Source organism: Amphibalanus amphitrite, unplaced genomic scaffold (genome assembly GCF_019059575.1).
Source record: "Amphibalanus amphitrite isolate SeventyFive unplaced genomic scaffold, NRLGWU_Aamphi_draft 000001F_arrow, whole genome shotgun sequence".
Lineage (NCBI taxonomy): Eukaryota > Metazoa > Arthropoda > Thecostraca > Balanomorpha > Balanidae > Amphibalanus > Amphibalanus amphitrite.
This window is the reverse complement of record NW_024881499.1, coordinates 273,207-296,399: the sequence shown is the minus strand read 5'-3', so window position 1 is coordinate 296,399 and position 23,193 is coordinate 273,207. Positions and strand designations below refer to the sequence as shown.

At 55.6% G+C, this 23,193-nt stretch overlaps 1 protein-coding gene across 1 annotated transcript in view; it reads right to left on the bottom strand.

Annotated features, from left to right (window-relative positions):
• LOC122391051 (histone-lysine N-methyltransferase NSD2-like) overlaps positions 1–23,193 on the bottom strand; it is a 28,411-nt gene that overhangs the window by 2,257 nt on the left and 2,961 nt on the right. The window contains exons 2-16 of the mRNA XM_043384630.1: positions 15,994–16,564; positions 15,493–15,661; positions 14,865–15,114; positions 14,665–14,679; positions 14,348–14,362; positions 11,435–11,834; positions 10,766–11,156; positions 10,303–10,446; positions 7,759–7,915; positions 6,992–7,142; positions 6,394–6,531; positions 5,799–5,944; positions 5,467–5,618; positions 4,972–5,128; positions 4,294–4,504 (exon numbers count right to left, since the gene is read on the bottom strand). Coding sequence (XP_043240565.1) covers positions 4,294–4,504; positions 4,972–5,128; positions 5,467–5,618; positions 5,799–5,944; positions 6,394–6,531; positions 6,992–7,142; positions 7,759–7,915; positions 10,303–10,446; positions 10,766–11,156; positions 11,435–11,834; positions 14,348–14,362; positions 14,665–14,679; positions 14,865–15,114; positions 15,493–15,661; positions 15,994–16,563 — 3,066 coding nt within the window. The 5' untranslated portion in view covers position 16,564. The remainder of the gene's footprint in view (positions 1–4,293; positions 4,505–4,971; positions 5,129–5,466; positions 5,619–5,798; positions 5,945–6,393; positions 6,532–6,991; positions 7,143–7,758; positions 7,916–10,302; positions 10,447–10,765; positions 11,157–11,434; positions 11,835–14,347; positions 14,363–14,664; positions 14,680–14,864; positions 15,115–15,492; positions 15,662–15,993; positions 16,565–23,193) is intronic.

Sequence of the window (23,193 nt, the reverse complement as noted above, 5' to 3'; positions counted from 1 at the left end):
CGGGTTCAGCCAGTGGGGCTACATCAGCCGGCCCGGGTACGTCCGACAGTCACCGTCCAATAACCCATCCTCACACAGATCACCGTCCACCAATAACCCATCCTCACACAGAATATCACCGTCCACCAATACCTCATTCTCACACAAACCACCGTCCAACAACCCATCCTCATACAGAATATCACCGTCCAATACCCCATCCTCACACAGATCACCGTTCAATAACCCATCCTCACACAGATCACCGCGTCCAATAGCCCATCCTCACACAGACCATCGTCCAATAACCCATCCTCACAGATCACCGTCCAATAACCCATCCTCACACAGACCACCGTCCAACAACCCATCTTCACACAGATCACCGTCCAATAACCCATCCTCACACAGATCACCGTCCACCAATAACCCATCCTCACACAGATCACCGTCCAACAACCCATCTTCACACAGATCACCGTCCAACAACCCATCCTCACACAGATCACCGCCCGATAACCCATCATCACACAGAATATCACCGTCCAACAACCCATCCTCACACAGAATATCACCGTCCAACAACCCATCCTCACACAGATCACCGTCCAACAACCCATCCTCACACAGATCACCGTCCAACAACCCATCCTCACACAGATCACCGTCCAACAACCCACCCTCACACAGATCACCGTCCAATAACCCATCCTCACACAGATCACCGTCCACCAATACCCCATCCTCACACAGACCACCGTCCAACAACCCATCCTCACACAGATCACCGTCCAATAACCCATCCTCACACAGATCACCGTCCAATAACCCATCCTCACACAGATCACCGTCCAATAACCCATCCTCACACAGATCACCGTCCAATAACCCATCATCACACAGAATATCACCGTCCACCAATAACCCATCCTCACACAGATCACCGTCCAACAACCCATCCTCACACAGATCACCGTCCAATGCCCCATCCTCACACAGATCACCGTCCACCAATACCCCATTCTCACACAGATCACCGTCCAACAACCCATCTTCACACAGATCACCGTCCAATAACCCATCCTCACACAGATCACCGTCCACCAATACCCCATTCTCACACAGATCACCGTTCAATAACCCATCCTCACACAGATCACCGCGTCCAATAGCCCATCCTCACACAGACCATCGTCCAATAACCCATCCTCACAGATCACCGTCCAATAACCCATCCTCACACAGACCACCGTCCAACAACCCATCCTCACACAGATCACCGTCCAATACCCCATCCTCACACAGAATATCACCGTCCAACAACCCATCCTCACACAGATCACCGTCCAACAACCCATCCTCACACAGATCACCGTCCAATAACCCATCCTCACAGATCACCGTCCAATAACCCATCCTCACACAGATCACCGTCCAATAACCCATCCTCACACAGATCACCGTCCACCAATAACCCATCCTCACACAGATCACCGTCCAACAACCCATCCTCACACAGATCACCGTCCAATGCCCCATCCTCACACAGATCACCGTGCAACAACCCATCCTCACAGTTCACACAGATCACCGTCCAATACCCCATCCTCACACAGATCACCGTCCAACAACCCATCTTCACACAGATCACCGTCCAATAACCCATCCTCACACAGATCACCGTCCACCAATAACCCATCCTCACACAGATCACCGTCCAACAACCCATCCTCACACAGATCACCGTCCAATGCCCCATCCTCACACAGATCACCGTGCAACAACCCATCCTCACAGTTCACACAGATCACCGTCCAATACCCCATCCTCACACAGATCACCGTCCAACAACCCATCCTCACACAGATCACCGTCCAACAACCCATCCTCACACAGATCACCGTCCAACAACCCATCCTCACACAGATCACCGTCCAACAACCCATCCTCACACAGATCACCGTCCAATAACCCATCCTCACACAGATCACCGTCCAATAACCCATCCTCACACAGATCACCGTCCAATAACCCATCCTCACACAGATCACCGTCCACCAATAACCCATCCTCACACAGATCACCGTCCAACAACCCATCCTCACACAGATCACCGTCCAACAACCCATCCTCACACAGATCACCGTCCAATAACCCATCCTCACACAGATCACCGTCCAATAACCCATCCTCACACAGATCACCGTCCACCAATAACCCATCCTCACACAGATCACCGTCCAACAACCCATCCTCACACAGATCACCGTCCAACAACCCATCCTCACACAGATCACCGTCCAATAACCCATCCTCACAGATCACCGTCCAATAACCCATCCTCACACAGATCACCGTCCAATAACCCATCCTCACACAGATCACCGTCCACCAATAACCCATCCTCACACAGATCACCGTCCAACAACCCATCCTCACACAGATCACCGTCCAATGCCCCATCCTCACACAGATCACCGTGCAACAACCCATCCTCACAGTTCACACAGATCACCGTCCAATACCCCATCCTCACACAGATCACCGTCCAACAACCCATCCTCACACAGATCACCGTCCAATACCCCATTCTCACACAGATCACCGTTCAATAACCCATCCTCACACAGATCACCGCGTCCAATAGCCCATCCTCACACAGACCATCGTCCAATAACCCATCCTCACAGATCACCGTCCAATAACCCATCCTCACACAGACCACCGTCCAACAACCCATCCTCACACAGATCACCGTCCAATAACCCATCCTCACACAGACCACCGTCCAACAACCCATCCTCACACAGATCACCGTCCAATACCCCATCCTCACACAGAATATCACCGTCCAACAACCCATCCTCACACAGATCACCGTCCAACAACCCATCCTCACACAGATCACCGTCCAATAACCCATCCTCACACAGATCACCGTCCACCAATAACCCATCCTCACACAGATCACCGTCCAACAACCCATCCTCACACAGATCACCGTCCAATGCCCCATCCTCACACAGATCACCGTGCAACAACCCATCCTCACAGTTCACAGATCACCGTCCAATACCCCATCCTCACACAGATCACCGTCCAACAACCCATCCTCACACAGATCACCGTCCAATAACCCATCCTCACACAGATCACCGTCCACCAATAACCCATCCTCACACAGACCACCGTCCAACAACCCATCCTCACACAGATCACCGTCCAATACCCCATCATCACACAGAATATCACCGTCCAACAACCCATCCTCACACAGACCATCGTCCAATAACCCATCCTCACAGATCACCGTCCAATAACCCATCCTCACACAGACCACCGTCCAACAACCCATCCTCACACAGATCACCGTCCAATACCCCATCATCACACAGAATATCACCGTCCAACAACCCATCCTCACACAGATCACCGTCCAACAACCCATCCTCACACAGATCACCGTCCACCAATAACCCATCCTCACACAGATCACCGTCCAACAACCCATCCTCACACAGATCACCGTCCAACAACCCACCCTCACACAGATCACCGTCCAATAACCCATCCTCACACAGATCACCGTCCACCAATAACCCATCCTCACACAGATCACCGTCCAACAACCCATCTTCACACAGATCACCGTCCACCAATAACCCATCCTCACACAGATCACCGTCCAACAACCCATCTTCACACAGATCACCGTCCACCAATAACCCATCCTCACACAGATCACCGTCCAACAACCCATCCTCACACAGATCACCGTCCAACAACCCATCTTCACACAGATCACCGTCCACCAATAACCCATCCTCACACAGATCACCGTCCAACAACCCATCTTCACACAGATCACCGTCCAATAACCCATCCTCACACAGATCACCGTCCAATAACCCATCTTCACACAGATCACCGTCCAATAACCCATCCTCACACAATCACCGTCCAATACCCCATCCTCACACAGAATATCACCGTCCAACAACCCATCCTCACACAGATCACCGTCCAACAACCCATCCTCACACAGATCACCGTCCAACAACCCACCCTCACACAGATCACCGTCCAATAACCCATCCTCACACCGGTACCATCTCTCGCTGCCACACATCCCCCCTCCAGATCCGATACTCTCCGACTAATCTCACCCCTGACCCGCTCCCGCTCGGCCGGCGCCTGCCGCCGTCGCTCGGCGTCCGAGGCACTTTCCTCGTCTGCTGTAATATGGTGTTCACTCTCCTGATCTGATGCGGTATCTCCTCACCATCCCCGGCCTCCGCCCATCCCGATACGCACCTTGAGCACCTTGTCGCCCAGAAAGCCGCTGCAGTTGTCTGCGCCGCACATGCAGCGCTTCTTGGCCGTGCCCACGCAGTCAAAGTTGTAGTTGAAGTTGAGCTCAGTGCCGGCCGGTATGTCAGTCAGAGTGAACAGACCCACGCGCGTCTCCGAGTTGATGGTCCACTTCTGGGTCTCGCAGTTGGGCTGGCAGCAGTGGTTCATGAACCTGGACCGGCAGGGAGACGGCAGGTTGGCCGGTGCAAAACCTCACCGCGGAGACCGGCGGTAACCCCAATCACGCCCCGTCCCCCAGTCGCCGCGTCCGCGGGACACGTGGCATAACACCCGCGCCATGTGTTACACACCTGATCAGTGGTGTTCCCCGTGTTACACGCCCGGTAACGTCGTCCTGTTACACACCTGATGTCGCCGTGTTACACACGTGGCACACACCCGGTAATGCCCTCACTGTGTCACCCACCCGATAATGTCCTCCCTGTGTAACACACCCGGTAATGCCCCACCCTCCCCCCCCCCCCTGTGTTACACACCCGGTAATGTCCCCCGGCCTGTGTCACACACCCGGTAATGTCCCCCCTGTGTCACACCCGGTAATTCCCCCCCCCCTGTTACACACCCGGTTATATCCCCGGCCTGTGTTACACCCCCGGTAATGTCCCCCGCGTCACACACCTGGCCATGTTGCCCTTGGGTCCGGCGTCCAGGACGCGGTCCCTGTCGATGGTGAGGAAGTAGTAGTTGTCGTCCTGCGTGCGGTGCTTCAGCTCCACGCGCCGGTGCAGCTCCAGCTCGCTGATCACCTCGCCCACGTACTCGATCACAAAGTCGCCTGACAACGGCCGCCAGACGCGTCAGCCGGCCATCGGACCGGACCGGACGGGTGGCGGCCGGCCGGGTACCTACCGCGCTCCTCACAGGCCGACCGGGCACAGTCCAGCGGAGCCACACACACACACACACACACATAAACAACACGCCAACAGTGGATACAGGTCAACGTTCGTCAAACAACAGGGTGTCCACTGAACAGAGTACTGGTGAATGGGTGTTGCGACCAGACCGGCATTCCGCCCGGGCCCGGGTGAGGTGACGGCCCGGGTAGCTGCACAGGCACCCGCCCTGTAACTGGCCTGTCCCTCGGCGCCCGGAGCCGTGGCGGTGACTGACCTTTTTTGAGGTCGACACAGGTGGCCAGGCCCCAGCCCTTGCTGGCCGTCCTGACGACCTGCAGCTGCGGGTAGAGCCGCTTCTGGAAGCGCTGGTTCAGGCAGCGGTCCCCGGCTCTGCACAGCTCCGGGTGGCACTCCAGCATCAGCATCCTGCCAGTCAGCGCGGCCGGCGCGGGTGAGACACACCGCCGACACCATGACCACACAACACGCGCGCACAGAACAGGTAGAGCAGCTCGGCGGAGTCATTTCCTGCCGGTGCCGGGTGTACGGACAGATCTGCCTCAGCTCGGCGCCGCGGACCTGCTGTCCCGGCGGCCCGTGTCTCACCGGTTCAGGCAGGAGGAGTCCGGCCCGCAGGGGCGCTCGTCGGTCGGCCGACACCCGCACGCGGTGGCCTGGCTGACGTCACCGTTCGACAGCTTCACACCGCCCACTGGCTTGTTGGTCTTGATCTTGATGTAGGACGGCGGCCGCTGAAACAGCACGGGGCACGGTCAGCCACCGGGCCGGCCCGGCGCCGGCCCCTTCACCACAGCACCCGCAGATCAGCGGAAAATCGGCCAGAGCGGACCACGGGATGTGCTCGACTAAAATAAATGCGAGTAGTTAGTTGCTTACGAAATGGGGACGCCTGAGGAGAGATCTACACGCTATTTACATTCGCCATTTACGACCTACGGAGCGATATCTCAAGAAACCGCCTGATGTTCATTGATGATATTTTTCTTCCAAGAACATCTCGTCGCAAAAAAAAAACGCACAAAGCATATTGTTGCCGCTGATCGCTGGGGTGGTGCTGAATCAAAACTGAGCAAAACGCCTTCAAACAAAAAGCAGCTCTTTTACAGTATTTAACCCTGTTATATACGAGTGAATTATGGGGTGACTGATAGGAGCCCGTCGCTGGGCGGCGCCGTCTCACCAGGATGTCGACGCCCTCCTTCTCCCGGCGCCGGTGCTCCCTGTACTGCTGATAGTAGGCGGTCGCCTCCTGGAGCGCCTTCTTGTACGACGAGGTGAGCGTCTTCGAGCCGTTAGCGTTCACCTTACCCAGGGAGTCCTGCGGGGAGCCAGCGGCGGCGTCAGTCCAGACGTCTGATAAGGAGAGTTACCGGAGTCGGTTCAGGTGGTGGGCCGTACGAGCCGAGGAGACACGCCGACTCCAATGGCAGGGTGGGCAGACTGAGCGCCCTAGTCTGCGGCCCGACCGGCAGCCAGCCAGGTAACCGCCCTTTGCGTCACTGGCGGAGAAAACCCCGCTGACTCCGTCCGCTGCCCTAGAAGTGATCCATACGCCGCTGAAGCAGCTGCAAATTCACATATCATCACGCGACATTTTGAAACAAGACATAGTCAGCGCCCGGCTACGAAAAAAAGTCATGCCAACACCAAGTCAAACCTACAGCTCTTGGACCTGGGTTATAGGCTTTAGCTTTCCTCTCACAGGCATTCAAAGGCAACCCCTCCCTGTCCGAAGCCCGAGGCCGGTCAGCCATGTGCGGTCGGCTGGCCTGACTCACCCCCTCCTCGAAGAGGAACACGCGGCCGCGGCGCACCCAGCTGTAGTCGTTGGAGCCGAAGAAGCGCACGACAAACTGACCGGTGCTGTAGTCCATCTGCAGCAGGTTCTCCGGAATGTCGTTAGGTGGCACCACCATCGCCGGCCACCACCTGCCGCCGACCGAGCGCGCAGCATCGTGAGGGAGCAGCCACTGACAGCGGCCACTGACAGCGGACCAACACAGCAGCCACTGACTGCGGCCACTGACAGCGGACCAACACAGCAGCCACTGACTGCGGGCATCACAGCAGCCACTGACAGCTGACATGACTGACAGCAACCACTGACAGCGGGCCAAACTGATAGCAGCCACTGACAGCGGGTCAAACTGATAGCAGCCACTGACAGCGGACAAACACAGCAGTCACTGACAGCGGGCCAAACTGACAGCAGCCACTGACAGCGGGCCAACACAGCAGTCACTGACAGCGGGCCAACACAGCAGTCACTGACAGCGGGCCAACACAGCAGTCACTGACAGCTGACAGCAACAACTGACAGCGGGCCAACACAGCAGCCACTGACAGCAGGCCAACACGGCAGCCACTGACAGCGGGCCAACACAGCAACCACTGGCGGAAGCTGCAAGCGAGCGCCCTATGTTCGACTCCGTCCCAGCAGACGATGGGGGGGGGGTGAATGGCCCCCCAGTTGAACCCTTCGCGGCGGCTGGGACAGATTGGCCGACCTCCCATCTGGTATCTGGTGCTGACGGCGATCACTGACCTATAGAAGCCGTGTTTGACCCAGACGACCTCTCCGTAGAGAGGGAAGCGGCCGCTCTCGCATTCCTCGCATACGTAGCCGCCCTCCGGCACCGGCGTGTTGACGCACTCGGCGTGGAACGAGGCTGGGCAGCTCTCACAGCAGATCAGACTGCCACCTGGCGGCGTCAGAGGCGGGGCACACCACTCAGTCGGCGTCAGAGGCGGGGCACACCACTCAGTCGGCGTCAGAGGCGGGGCACAACACTCAGTCGGCGTCGGAGGCGGGGCACACCACTCAGTCGGCGTCAGAGACGGGGTACACCACTCAGTCGGCGTCAGAGGCGGGGCACAACACTCAGTCGGCGTCGGAGGCGGGGCACACCACTCAGTCGGCGTCAGAGGCGGGGCACACCACTCAGTCGGCGTCAGAAGCGGGGCACACCACTCAGTCGGCGTCAGAGGCGGGGCACACCACTCAGTCGGCGTCAGAGGCGGGGCACACCACTCAGTCGGCGTCGGAGGCGGGGCACACCACTCAGTCGGCGTCAGAGGCGGGGCACACCACTAAGTCGGCGTCAGAGACGGGGTACACTACACCACTCAGTCGGCGTCAGAGGCGGGCACACCACTCAGTCGGCGTCAGAGGCGGGGCACACCACTCAGTCGGCGTCAGAGGCGGGGCACACCACTCAGTCGGCGTCGGAGGCGGGGCTCACCACTCAGTCGGCGTCGGAGGCGGGGCACACCACTCAGTCGGCGTCAGAGGCGGGGCACACCAATCAGTCGGCGTCAGAGGCGGGGCACACCACTCAGTCGGCGTCAGAGGCGGGGCACACCACTCAGTCGGCGTCAGAGGCGGGGCACACCACTCAGTCGGCGTCAGAGGCGGGGCACACCACTCAGTCGGCGCCAGAGGCGGGGCACAGCACTCAGTCGGCGTCGGAGGCGGGGCACAGCACTCAGTCGGCGCTCACACTGGCCACCTAACGGGCTGACGGTCGCAGCTGCATAAAAAAAAAACACCACTTAATGGGCGAATAAAGAGCGAACCCAATGGTGAGCCCTGCACGTGCGAGCGAGTAACGTGATATCTCCGACCAATGTGTGCGGGTCGCTCCCATCTGGTCGCCCCTTAGAGCGTGGCTACCGTCCGTCCGCGCCTGACTGGGGAGGGGGGAGCGGGCTCTACGGATCCCCGCCTCTTCCCACACGTAGTTATCCAATATCTTTTAAACCACTTCGACATGACATGCTGCATATGAAATAGTGGCGCAGTCAGTGCACGTGCGCTCGTGCAAGCTAAGACCCCATGTGACGGGTTCGGGCACCTTTCCAACCGGTCCCCCAAGGTGTGCCAAATACGAGTGCAATCATCTCAGAGAAACAACGGCCCTTGCACACGTGCAGCGGTACCCCGACCGAACAATTAGTGACACACAACAATGTAAGCACTGCCTGGCGGGTCTGCCCACCGAGGGGCTAGGCTCCAGCGCGTCCGGCCCAGTCATTAAAAGGATAAGTAATTGTAAGTGGATTCCAAACATGGTCCGACACACGACGAGGGAGAAAGGGAACAGACTCCCCAAAAAGGGAGAACGGGAACAGACTCCCCAAAAAGGGAGAACGGGAACAGACTCCCCAAAAAGGGAGAACGGGAACAGACTCCCCAAAAAGGGAGAACGGGAACAGACTCCTCAAAAAGGGAGAACGGGAACAGACTCCCCAAAAAGGGAGAACGGGAACAGACTCCCCAAAAAGGGAGAACGGGAACAGACTCCTCAAAAAGGGAGAACGGGAACAGACTCCCCAAAAAGGGAGAACGGGAGCAGACTCCCCAAAAAGGGAGAACGGGAGCACTCCCCAAAAAGGGAGAACGGGAACAGACTCCCAAAAAAGGGAGAACGGGAACAGACTCCCCAAAAAGGGAGAACGGGAACAGACTCCCCAAAAAGTGGCTCAAAATTCCTAAACGGGAACAGACTCCCCAAAAAGTGGCTCAGTTTCAAAAACGGGAACAGACTCCCCAAAAAGTGGCTCGGAAACGCGGGAAGGCAAATTATTCCAAACTCCCTGCCCAGCTCCTCTCGGATCCGCCCCGTAGCGTATTTAACGGGGTGCTACTGGGCATGCTACCCCCCCCCCCCCCCCCAGGGATGCCGTAGCCGCCCTCCTACCGCATTTGTAGCGTTCTTATCGCAGAGGTGGTCGCCGATCCAAGTCGGTTGATCGCCGCCCTCCTTACCACTGGCACCCTCCTGTTGATCGCCTTCATCCTAACCATTTGCTATGGGCAAAACACCCGGCTTAGTGCTAACTGCTAACGCCGCTGGTAAGGGCAGAACACCCGGCTAGCGCCGCTGCTAAGGACAGAACACCCGGCTAGCGGCGCGGACGGTCGCCACTACCCGAACCGGTCGAGTGGCGGAGAGGGTGTCAGCCGCCAGGCCAGCGGGCGGCGGACGCAGGCGCCCCAGGTCCCCTCGGAGCAGCAGGCTGTGGTGATGTGGTGTCCCAGCCTATCACTTTGAAGCACCAGGCTGTGACGTGGTGCCGTGAATTATACCTTTGGAGCAGATGAAGCACCAGGTGGTGTTGATGTGGTGCTGGGAGGCCGTCTTCTTGGTGGCGGCGTCGGCAGTGTAGTGTTTGGTGCAGACGATCTGGGAGGAGTTGAGGATTTCCGTGCCGGCTGCGACGCATTGTTCGCCTGCAACAGGACGGCGTCAAACATACGACACCGAACACAGCAGTTCGGCGAGTACACTGGAGGCCAGCGACATGAGGCAAGTATATGTTTAACTAAACTGGGCTTTATGTAAACTGTAGTTTTTTTTTAAACCAAAACAAAACAAAGGCAATTAAAGAGCTCAATACAATCTATCTAAGCAGGTTGCTATGCTAACAACATTTTGATGCATCCGAGTGTGCCCCCCCCCCCCCCGCTGACTGGACAGCCGCGGCAGCCTCCCCCCCCCCCGCTGACTGGACAGCCGCGACAGCCCCCTCCCCCCTCCCCCCTCACTCACTGGTGTGGTAGGTAGTGGGACACCGGACACACTTGAACAGCTTGTCGGTGGGCTTGAACTGGGCGGCCAGCCGGCGCGGGTCCTCGCTGACGCACGTGTGGCACACGTGCAGAGGGCACACCAGCCGCTCCTCGTGCGTGGTCGCCTGCGGGAACAGGCGCAGGCAGGCGCGGTGGAAGCGCTTCCCGCAGCGGCCGGCGGCGCGGCACGGCTCCAGCAAGCCGGCCGGCGAGCGGCACACGAAGCAGGCGTGCCGGCCGCTCAGGCACTCAGCGCACGTGAACTGCACGGTGGAGGCCGGCGCGCCGGCGCAGCGCAGGTGGTACACGCCGCCGCACGGGCCGGCGCAGCGCACCACGTCTCGGCCCAGCTCGCCGTTCACCTCACAGAGCTGCCGGGGGGCGGGAGGGGGGGGGGTCAGGGAGCGGCGCGCCGAGCAGACCCACGGTACCAGCCGCCGGTCAGTGTAAAGGCCGCGGCACCAGCAGAGCCAACGTTCCGTCGGACGGCGCAGCTGACAACAGACAACAGGCAGACACACAGACACATCTCATCACACAGCTCATCAGGCAGCTCACCACACAGCCAGTGAGACATCTGATCAGATAGCCTATCAGACAGCTGACCAGACAGCTGACTACACCAGGCAGCTGGGCAGTCGGGGCTCACCTGACAAACCTTCTCCACGCGGCGCACGCGCGACCGCCCGCTGGTCTCCGAGTCGGCGTCGGAGCTGTCCGGTCGGGGCGCCGCCGCCGGCCGGCTGCCACGCGCCGCCGCCTTCTTTGGCGGCGCGGCGGCGAAGGCTGCGCGCTCGGCGCGGCCCATGGCCTCCCAGCGGGCGGCCAGCAGCTCTATCACCTCCACCTCGGCCAGCTCTGGCCGGCGCGCCGCCGTGCCCTCGCGCTGCGACTCGCAGAACTGGCTGAAGCCGGCCTCGTCCGTCCAGTCATCGGGGCTGGAGGCGCCGGCGGCGCTCGGGCTGGGCGACGCCGACCCCGAGCAGCGCGAGCCGGCCTCGGACCGGGCGCCGGCGGCCGCTGACTCGGCGGCCGCCGAGGAGGCGCGGCTCGACCCCGAGGACGCCGCGCCGGCGGCCGGGGCGGAGGCGCGGCGGCGCTGCTTGGGTTTGGGCGCCGGCGCCGGCGCCGGCTCTGGCTTGGTCTCGGCCGCAGGTGGGTTCGATTCGACAAACGGTTTGACCCGCTCGTACCTGGACAGTGGACGGGTTCGCAGAACAGTGTCACCGGAGAATAGTTCAGCTGTCGGCGTCTCACAACTGACAGCAGGAAATTACTGAAGAAAAAACAGGAAGCTAAAAAGACGGTGATACTCTCCGTATTGGTAGGTAGCTTTTCATAAAATCACACTCATTTTACCCGCGCCGTGCTGGTGATTTGAGTGGTCCGTGTCAAGCTGGGGGAGGGGAGTGTTTTCACGCCCCCTCCCCGTCACGCTCGGCTCCTGGGGCTGGGCCACGTAGCGACAAACAGTAAGCGGCATTCGAAAGTGTCCAAAGTAATGACAAAAAAACTGGTCATTTTTTAGGTTAGGTCAAAGGTCAGGTCACCAGAGGTCAACTTTTGCCCATTTCAACGTTTTCCGACAAATCGGTGCATAACTCTAAAACCAATGGAGCTACAGCGCCACGAAAAAAGCGCATTCAATAGCTCTTTTAACGCGTTTTCGCTGAAATGTCCTCAGATTTGACGTAACCTCAATGGTTTAGCCTACAGAGTAGACATGAGCATGGATCCGAGTGATGGATCTATGATCTCAGTGGATATCGAAACAAACTAATTTAAGATCTATGATCCCAGCAAAGCGGTGTGAAAACTTTATCCTGAATCTATGATCTCATAGGATATGACGATAAACCAAGAACATGGATCTATGATTTGAGTGGATCCCACCATGCACAACATTTGAAACCAAGTTTCCAAGTGTTTCTATGTCAATAAATGCCGCAAAACTATGGATTATGACGTGCAATCACATAATAGGATCATAGCAGAGGTGGAGATCTCGGGGGGGGGGGGTCAGGACCCCCTGAAAACGAATTACTGCTATGAAGTCAATGATCCGGGTCTGAAATTTTGACAAGCAGAAAAGATTATGATAAGGTGTACCAAAAGCGTTAATTAGATATTCGCGAAAAACCTGATCGGTGGAGGGGGCCTAAAAACGCCCCCCCCCCCCCCCACGGCGCGGGTAAAGTCAAACTTGTTACATACTAAGCTGAGCATTAACCCTCGCCCGTATTGGTGTTTTGCCAGGCGCGAAGGTATGGGGGGGGGGGTGGACCCCCTTGCCGTTTGGCCCCTGATCGAGCTAGAGCTTCGCGAAAAAAAATCAAGCGTGTTGCCCGTGTAGAGAAAAGCCGATGCTACCCGATTGTATGGTCCTAGGTCATCGGTTGACCTTCCAGGTCAGGTCAATGACCCAAAAGTCAGGAAAATCGGGACCTGTTAGAACATCGTAAATTGAGGCTGCTATGGTTTTTTTCGGGGTGCTGACCACGACTTTAATGTTAGTTTTGATCACAGATGATGTCTTTAGGCATTTAGGCCAGGTCGGGTCAGGTCAGGTCAGGTCAACCAGTAGGCGTCCTGCTGGAAATTCATAGTAGGTGCCAACCGCCATTGACTGCTTCGTTACATATTGCGAAGGCACCAAAACTAATTCGTAACTGTTTAAATGGTTTCTAAATTCAAAATCAGCTCGAAAAAACTAGCCTAGAAACATGTAATGTTCGAAAAAATGTGCCATGGTCATCAAAGGTCAATGACTTCGACCTGGTTTGCAAATGATCTTGACTCCCACCGTAATACATGAGACCAACATCATTTCTCATGTTTGAACGTTTACAATCACAAAAAGACTGGAAACGCGCGGATAATGTGACCTACCTGACACACGCCAAATCTCGGTTCTTCACAAATACAAAAACCTCGATTCAAGGTGTTTTAGCCGGTCTCGTTTTTTCCCCTGACCTTTGGGTCAGTGACCTGACCCGGGAGGTCAACCAATAACCTAGGACCTGAAATAGAGCATTGTCGGTTTCCTTTCGTCAAGGGTAGCAGGTTCGTTTTTTCCGAAGCTCTGACTCAATTAGGGTCCGAAAGACTGCACTGGTATGGCACGGTCGACAAGTCTTTTGCCCGAAATGTCAGCGGTTGTGAATACGCAAAAACGGGCGAGGGTTTAATATCACCTTGACATTACCTACTTTGTCACCCCAGTCAACATCCCTTGGACAGGAAAGTCTCCTCCCACCCAAACGACAGGAAATTCCCTCAGACGACAGGCAAATTTACCTGCTCAGTCACATGAGTCCTCCCCTCCAGCTGACGAGGGTGTCCCGTCCTGAGCCCACTCCCCATCTCGGCTGGAAGCTACCTTCTGCCGCCGGCCAGAGGCCGCTCACCTGTCCAGCGCCAGGCTGCCAGAGGCCGCTCACCTGTCCAGCCGGTGGCCAGAGGCCGCTCACCTGTCCAGAGGCCGCTCACCTGTCCAGCGCCAGGCTGCCAGAGGCCGCTCACCTGTCCAGCGCCAGGCTGCCGGTGGCCAGAGGCCGCTCACCTGTCCAGCGCCAGGCTGCCGGTGGCCAGAGGCCGCTCACCTGTCCAGCGCCAGGCTGCCAGAGGCCGCTCACCTGTCCAGCGCCAGGCTGCCGGTGGCCAGAGGCCGCTCACCTGTCCAGAGGCCGCTCACCTGTCCAGCCGGTGGCCAGAGGCCGCTCACCTGTCCAGCGCCAGGCTGCCAGAGGCCGCTCACCTGTCCAGCCGGTGGCCAGAGGCCGCTCACCTGTCCAGAGGCCGCTCACCTGTCCAGCGCCAGGCTGCCAGAGGCCGCTCACCTATCCAGCGCCAGGCTGCCGGTGGTCAAAAACCGCTCACCTGTCCAGCGCCAGGCTGCCGGTGGCCAGAGGCCGCTCACCTGTCCAGCCGGTGGCCAGAGGCCGCTCACCTCTCCGGCGCCAAGCTGCCAGTGGCCAGAGGCCGCTCACCTGTCCAGCGCCAGGCTGCGAGGCCGCTCACCTGTCCAGCGCCAGGCTGCCGGAGGCCAGAGGCCGCTCACCTGTCCAGATGCCGCTCACCTGTCCAGCGCCAGGCTGCCGGTGGCCTCGGCCACTCCCTCCAGCCACTTGGGCAGGTTGCGGTTGGACAGTCTGAACTGTCCGCCCTCGCGGCCGCTGCGCTTCCCGCCGAGCTGCTCGGCTCTGGCCAGCTGGTCGAACTGGGCGCGACCCTCGAACCGGCGCAGGTTGATGGGCGCGATCCAGCCGCGGCACAGGTCTCCAAAAAAGCGCACGTGGTATCGGCGCGATACTGACGGTCCGCGCGAACCTGGAGGCCAGTGGACGGCAGGGCAGGGCAGGGCAGTGAGATACTGACGGACCGTGGACGGCGGGGCAGTGAGATACTGACGGGCCGTGGACGGCGGGACAGGGCAGTGAGTGGCTGGAGGGGGAGGGTTCCCCCTCCATTCGCACCTCCACATGCTACAGACAATTCTTAATTTATAATCGGCCACTGCGTACACGGTTAGCTGCAGCACTCTCTAATACGTCTCATTCGCCAAAAGGGTTCACTATTTTGGCCAACCAGCCCAAATCTTCAACAAACTGTATATGAGACAGTTGGGAACAGCTATCTACTGTACAATATACTACTGGGTATCCCATCAGTCATCTCGCTGGGGAGCGGTCAGCGGGGTCTACTCACCGGCCTTACGGACCAGCCTGCTGAACTGGCCAGACGCAGTGTCGTAGACGACGATGGCTGGCCAGAGGGGGTAGCCGCTGACGCGCGCCCATACCACGTCTCCCACCACGTACTCGCAGGGCACGGCCGAGTCGGGCACCGGGCGGAGCTCGGCGGCGGCGGCGGCCGGCTGCGGTCCGGCGGGCCCGTCAGTGCACAGGCGACACGCACGGCCAGCCACAACGACACACATTACACAACCGTCCATCGGGAACTACTAAATCAACCCATTGCAATGACTGCCTCCATATCTCGGAGCGTTCAGAGTGGGGGAGAAAACAAGCGGCAGCTCGAGCCCACGCCCACCACTGACCGTCGTGTGTGTGTGTTTGTGTGTTTGTTGGGGGTTAGGGGCGCGCCACTGACCGTCGCGATGGCGCCTCCGTCGTCGGCGGCGGCGCTCAGCGTGCGGCGCAGTTCGGCAGCGCGGCGGCGCGCGCCTCCGCCGGCCGGCGCCGGCGCCGGCAGCCGCGCCGGCGCCAGCTGCTGACCGGTCAGAGCCGCGTACGTGCGGTCTGTGCTGACGTAGGCGGCGTCGGAGCGGGCGCGCCGCACCCTGCCGTACTTGCTGACGGGACTGAGGCGGACAGCGCCCGGCCCGGCCGGCGAGCAGGGCCCGGTGGCGGCCGGCGGCTGGCCGCCGGCCGGGCTCGGCAGCCCCGCCGGCGGCTGGCCGTTGGCCGGGCTCGGCAGCCTCGCCGGAGCCGGCCGGTGCGCAGCCTCCTCGGTGGGTCCAGCACTGACCGCAGTGTCGCAGCTGTGCGGCCCCACGGCGGGTGTCTGGCCACTGGCTGACGGCTCCGGCGAGGCGGCCATGCCGTTCTCCTTGTCGCTGTCGTCTGCGTGGCTCGGTGGGACGGTCGATTTGCTGCCGGGCAGGTCCTGAGCCACCTTCTGCGGCGCACCGCCCTCTGCCGCGGGGATCGCCACAGAGTCGACAGTCCTGGCAACGCTCGGTGCTCGTGACACAGAATTGATGCACGACTTGGCAGAGATCGGACTGAGAACTTCTGACTTCTTACTGTGCTTCATCCTGTAATGCATACAGGAAAAGTGTCATTAATTAATAACAAACATCCAATAAAAAAGCGAGAGCTGCAAGCTAATGGGCTGTAGGTTACTGGTTAGCAGCTAGCAACTCACTAGTAGTAGGTAGGTATCCATGTTGATAGGACGTACGAGGGGCGTTCAAAAAGTTCCGGGCCCAACCATGGAGTTGGAATTTCGGCCTGCAATGCGGTGTGTTAAATGATGTGTTATTGGGATGTCCACTTACGTAGCCATTAACCAATCTCTCCTGTGATTGGTTTATGTTGCTAATTAATCGTAAAATATTTTGCCATTCCCGGTCAGAATGGGCGACGCCCAGAAGAGAACAGTGATTTCTAGAAAAATACACCAAACGTTATTCACGAAAAGCTAGTGAAAACACATGTTGAGGTTTGTCTTTCTTAAAGTAGCGTCAAAAAGTAGGTATCTCTGTTCAATTTTGGTCAACAGATCATTAATGGTCACCCACGCAGTGGCCAGCCATCAACAGCATTGACTCAAGAAAATATGAAAAATAAGCACTTCTTTGTGAAAAATGACAAATGTTCTGGTCTGAACAACGCAGCAGAAGCGGAGGTGTCCATCAGGTTCCTCAAAGCCATTCTTCAACAGCGTATTAACCCCTCGGAGGCCGGGCCGGTGCTCCGAGATTCCTCGCCGCGGGCCGGGGGGGGGGGTGTCTGAACCCCCCCCCTTCTAACTCGGCTCCTGGGCCACGTAGCGACACGCGGTAAGCGGCAATCGAAAGAACGTCCAACATAAGGACGAAAACACTTCGGTCATTTTTTGAGTCAGGTCAAAGGTCAGGTCACCCGAGGTCACCAAAGGTAAAATGTTGACTATTTCAACATTTTGGAAACTGCCGAGGGCTATCTCGGAAACCGATAGAGCTACAGCGCCGCAGAAAAGCGCATTCGATAGCCCTTTTACACCTTTCTGAGCATTGTTCTCAGATTTGACCTCAGGTTAACGGTTTAGCCTCCAGAGGGCAAAAACTCCAAAAATAGCCGTTTTTACGAAAAGCGTTTTTCGCCAATAACTTTTGACTCAAAAGAGCCATGACATTACTTTTGCCAGCATCGTGTTTCTCTCGTCGAGACACGTCGAATGAACTATAAGTTGACCTTAAAAGGTCAACTTGAAAGTTTGACCTCAGGTCAAGGTCATGACCTGACCGGAAAAGGTCATGTTGCATATCGGTCGATCCGCAACGCCGAGCCGAACACATCTAAGGCGTTTTCAGCGCTCTAGCACGTCTCTATCAGAATCTATTAGCGAAAAACTGTTAGATTCTGTTCATGACCTGAGATGACCTCGGGGACATAACGAGGGGTCACAGTTGCCATTTTGGTACCGACTTTGAATACCCGGCAGGACCCCTACTGGTTGACCCGACCTGACCTGACCCCACCCGGCCTAAATGCAAGAAGACATTATCTGTAATCAAAACTAACGTGATATTCGTCATCAGCACCCCGAAAAAAACCCATAGCAGCCACACTTTACGACGTTCTGACGTGCCCTGATTTTTCCGACTTCTGGGTCATTGACCTGACCTGGAAGGTCAAACAATGACCTAGGACCTTAAACTTGCGGTATCACCGGCTTCCTCTCGTCCCGGGCAGCACGCTCGTTTTTTCCTTCCGCGAAGGTCTAGCTCGATCAGGGGCAAAACGGCACGGGGGTCCAACGGACCCCCCCCCTCTTTATATGTTTGCAGCTGGCAAACCACCAATGCGGGCGAGGGTTAATGCACTGACAGGCCTGTGGTGCACCCGGGTCCCAAGGGGGATCATGATCCCTGGGACCCCCACCCCCTGGATCCGCCACTGCTATGGTCAGACGCGGGTCTAGGGGATCCGAAAAAGTTTCCTATAACCCGGGCGTTTGGTTAACGGTAGCGCAGGCGTCACCGATAGCTTCGGTGGTGTAAACAGTTAAGGTAGGTGTATTGTAAGCATATTGACAGATATGGTAGCACTGTTGAGTTAAATGACGTCATTGGCATATGAAAAGTCTCTAGAACGTGTCAAGCGGGACAATAGGATTCAGCCGGTTCCAGCGGGAAAAATTGGGATTCAGCCGACTACAGCGGGAAATAGTGTGACTCAGCCGACTACACCGGGACATAGTGGGATTCGGCCAGTCCCAGCGGAACACAATGGGACTCGGCCGGTCTCAACGTGACAAAGTGGGACTCAGTCGACTACAACGGGACATAGTGGGACTCAGCCGGTCCCAGCAGGACAAAGTGGGACTCAGCCGACTACAGCGGGACACAATGGGACTCGGCCGGTCTCAGCGTGACAAAGTGGGACTCAGTCGACTACAACGGGACATAGTGGGACTCAGCCGGTCCCAGCAGGACAAAGTGGGACTCAGCCGACTACAGCGGGACATAGTGGGACTCGGCCGACTACAACGGGACATAGTGGGACCCGGCCGATTCCAACGGGACACAAAAAGATTCGGCCGGTCCGAGCGGGACAAAGTGGGGCTCAGCCGAAAACTGCGGGACATAGTGGGACTCGGCCGGTCCCAACGAGACAAAGCGGGACTCAGCCGACTACAGCGGGACATAGTCGGACTTGGCTGGTTGATCCAGGGCCTCCTCTAAGGAATTTTCACTGGGGGGCCAGAGGCTCAGAAGCCAAACCTAGGGTACCCCCAAATCCGGTTTTCTCATCGGATTTAGGCCACTTATTTTTTATCACAGCCCTGATGCCATGATTTTTTTTTTATTTTGATTAAAAACAAAAGAAATGGTAGGCCACCTGACCCTATAGGGGAAGTTGGGGGAACGCCGAAGACTTTTTTTCTGACGCCCGTAGCACGCAAGGTAGACAACATACGCTATTCTTGTTGGCGTCATTCGAGAGGCCAGTCTTTTGCCTTTCAAACATACCAGGCGCATTTGATGAATTCGCATACCGTTAAGCGCACAAACTAAAAATATCAAAGAAGTGACTTTTTCGGCGTTGCCCCGGACTGCGGGGAAAGCCGAAAATGGGAGAAATGATCTACGGGGAATGCCGACATTGATGTTTTGCCATTTTATCTCAAACTTTATCCAGAATTCATCAAAGCTGACACACGTTTCAAGAGCTTGAGGACGCGGTGCACACTGGAAGTTATAATTGTGTAATATAATAAGAAAATGCCATGTAAATCATTCCTTATAGGTAACAGGCCGTTGTGCCGGTTGAAAGTGTAATTTGTGTGACTAAAAATACGCGTTGCTATGCTACAGCAGTAAAGTCCACGTAGCGTGCTTTTAACACGTGCGTAATCGCACGTTTTCGGCATTACCCCAGCCAGCCATACTTTCATTTGCAGGCCCATAACTTTTCAACGTGCTGTATAAATTTCAAATAGGCAGCACACTTATGCAAAGACATGCTAAAGATTACTTGACCGAATTGGCCAGACAAACGGTAGCATAATGAGTAAAAAATGCAGCTTCAAAGGCGCATGTAGTACAAGGGAAACGTACCTTGAAAACGCTCTTGGCGCCCTCACAGTCGAAGTATTCCGAATGACGACTCGTAACAAACATGCGATAATTGTAGTCACTTAAGCTTCAGAGCATCACTGACAGGTGGCATCCATGTCTTAAGGTTTTCGAAATATCTCGAATTTCGGCTTTGCCCCAACTCCGGCATTGCCCCAACTTCCCCTACCGGTGGATCCAGACCCGCACGGGCAGGATAACATTTGGGGTAAATATTCCCCGCAGCTTCCGAAATCGACGAAAATTTCCAGCTTTTCGAAAATGAAACCAAATGCCTTTATTTAAAAAAAAAATGTATATAAAACGTCATAGCAGTGCGTAAGGAATCTATCCGACCACAGAAAGTGTGAGGGTTTAGGTACCGATTTCCCAAACACTGGAAACCAACAGTTAGGTAGGTACCTGCCTGAAAACATCTCGCTATCCTAAAAAGCTACTTGCCTGAAAATGACTCAAGAAACAGGCCACAGGTCAATGGGAGTATATACGGCCTTGATGGGAATGAGGGTCATGAAACAGGGTTAATTAAATGGGGTAAATGGGGTGGGGTAATTAAATTTTCAGGAAATGCGTACTATTGAAGTAATCTCGAGAATACTAAAAGTTTTGCCACGCTGGGCCACTTTTTACGCGAGTTATTCACAAAAACCTGGGGGGGGGGGTCTATCTGGTCTATCTGACCCATCAATAAGTGAGAGGGCTTATCGCTGCTAGTCCCAAACACTGGAAAAAAAACTTTTATATCGTGCTAAATAGCTCAGCCGCACTCTTATTGACCATAGAAAAATTTCCTCTTCAAGAAAAAACCGTCTCCCGAAAAAAAAAACATAGTACTTCTCCGTGTTGAACCGTGAACGTTTGACTGATTGAGACGAGGGCGACTGTTCAGGCTGTTTCCTTCTCAAAGTGGTGCCCCGTTCGGGCTTCAGTCGGTGTTCGATTATAAAATCTGCAATATCTAAACTCATTCCGCGGTTCATCTGAAGCGGATCTGTAAAAAAAAAACTGTAGATAAAAACCAACGATATAGGGAAACTAAAATTAGTAACGTGGTGATCGTGGAGCTAACTCTGGATTGTTTGTTTGGATAAACCGTAAAATTTCCTCGTTTTTCTACGTGATTTGCTCAACTGCGTGGCCCCCCAGTGACGCGATTTCAGCTCCACTGGGGGGGGGGGGGGGGCAGAGGCATCACTGGGGGAGGGGGGAGGCGCGACTCCCCAGTTAACATGTTAGAGCAGGGGTCGGCAAATGGTGGGGCATGCCCCCTTTGGGGTTAATGGAGCCCTTTCGGTGGGGGTAATGAGGGATTCTGAGAAAGCCTATCTTTTTAGAGTTTGTAGCTCCAGTGATGGAGCCATCGTGACTGTTGCATCCCAGGGTTCAAAGATTAGCCCAGGCCAAAGGCACAGCACACATTGATTAGATACCAATTTTCACGTACCTGCTCGCCTCACCATCTCACCCCTCCGTACAGTCGTACAAAAGCAGCTGCAACTTTTAACCGTCGCCCGTCCGTTGGCGTTCCAACAGCCGCTAACGTAAGGGGGAGGAGTCGATCGGACCCCCGCGGCCTCTCGGACTCTGATATGGAGCTGTGCATAAAAAAAGACGAGCGTGCTACCAGTGACAATAGGAAGCCGCTGCTGCCCATTTTTAAGGTCCTTGGTCATTCCGTCTCATTCAAGAGGGCAATGATAAGTGTCGAGAAAATCGGGACCCGCTATAACTTCTTGAAGTGAGATTTTATGGCTCAAGATGATCTCCAGAAAAAAAGCTCATAAGCCAACAGTCATTATGGGTCCAGAGTAGTGATGTCAGTTACCGAAATTCGTGATACCGATACCAAACCAAATAACAACAATAACCATAGGAAAATACCAAAACCAAAGCAACTTCAGAAACTGAGGCAAATACCAACTTTTTACCGAATTCACAGCCTCTTTTACATTAGCAACGATTCACAATACCAACAAAATACCAAATGTATTAGCCTTGAAATACCAAATACCAAGTTGGTATTGGTTTGGTATCAGTATACCAAAAGTTGGTATCCGATTGACATCTCTAGTCCAGAGGCCAGTTTTACCAACAGAAAAATAGCCGCCTGCCGGAATTTTTGCCTAAAGATCGTTTCACATATGGAGCGTAAACGGTAAAGCCCTATCCGCTTACGAGCCCATCGCGTTTACGCTCCGTATGTGAAGCGGTCTTGAGGCAAAAATTCCGGCAGGCGGTTATTTTTTCTGTTGGTAAAACTGGTCTCAGGTCATGATATTTTCCGGGCTAATAAAAAAAAATGATGGGCTCGAGGGTATATCGTGATCCAATGCCTTTTACGTGAGCTTTTAACGAAAAACCACCCGCCGCCCCTATACGTATGTACGAGGATTAAATGGGATATAGCATAGGCGGCGGAACGGGGAGGGCACCGGGGCATCGTGCACCCTTTGATTTTTGCATTCTAACATTAGCCCTATGGGCGTTGCATGGAAAGAATGGGACCAAAAGTCGGCAGTGTCCCCCCCCCCCCTCCCCCTTAAAGGGACCCTCCCACCTTAACATTAGATTTGAGTTGAGATAGCCAAAATGGGGTCCCTGGCTCACAATTACCGGTTTCGGCACTCACAACATCGAGAAATGCCTTAAATCGGAAATATAGAATTTCAAAATTGCAGCATTTTGATTCAGAGGGGCTAATGCTTAGGAATACCCCTCTGAATGTGTGACGTCAGCGCAGATATCTAACGATTTTTAAATGTTTGACTAAAACGTTTTGTAGCACGCGGTGGTATATGCTATTTGCGCGCAACATCTGCCGCAAACGCCGCACTTCTAAAATAAAGTCGCTAGAAACAGCGGAGATCCCAAAAAAGTAAACAAAAGTAAAAGTCTAATATCTTGAAAACCGGTGAATATTTTTCGGTGAAATTTGGTAGATATTCGTTTTCGCTCTTTCTGAACCGAGCGACATCACTTTCATGCCAATTCATAAACTTTTTTGAAGGTGGGAGGGTCCCTTTAATTGAAGGTGTTCCGCCGCTACTGGGATATAGGTATTAAATGTTTTGTGGAGGAAGTGTCATGTTTTAAATTTGATG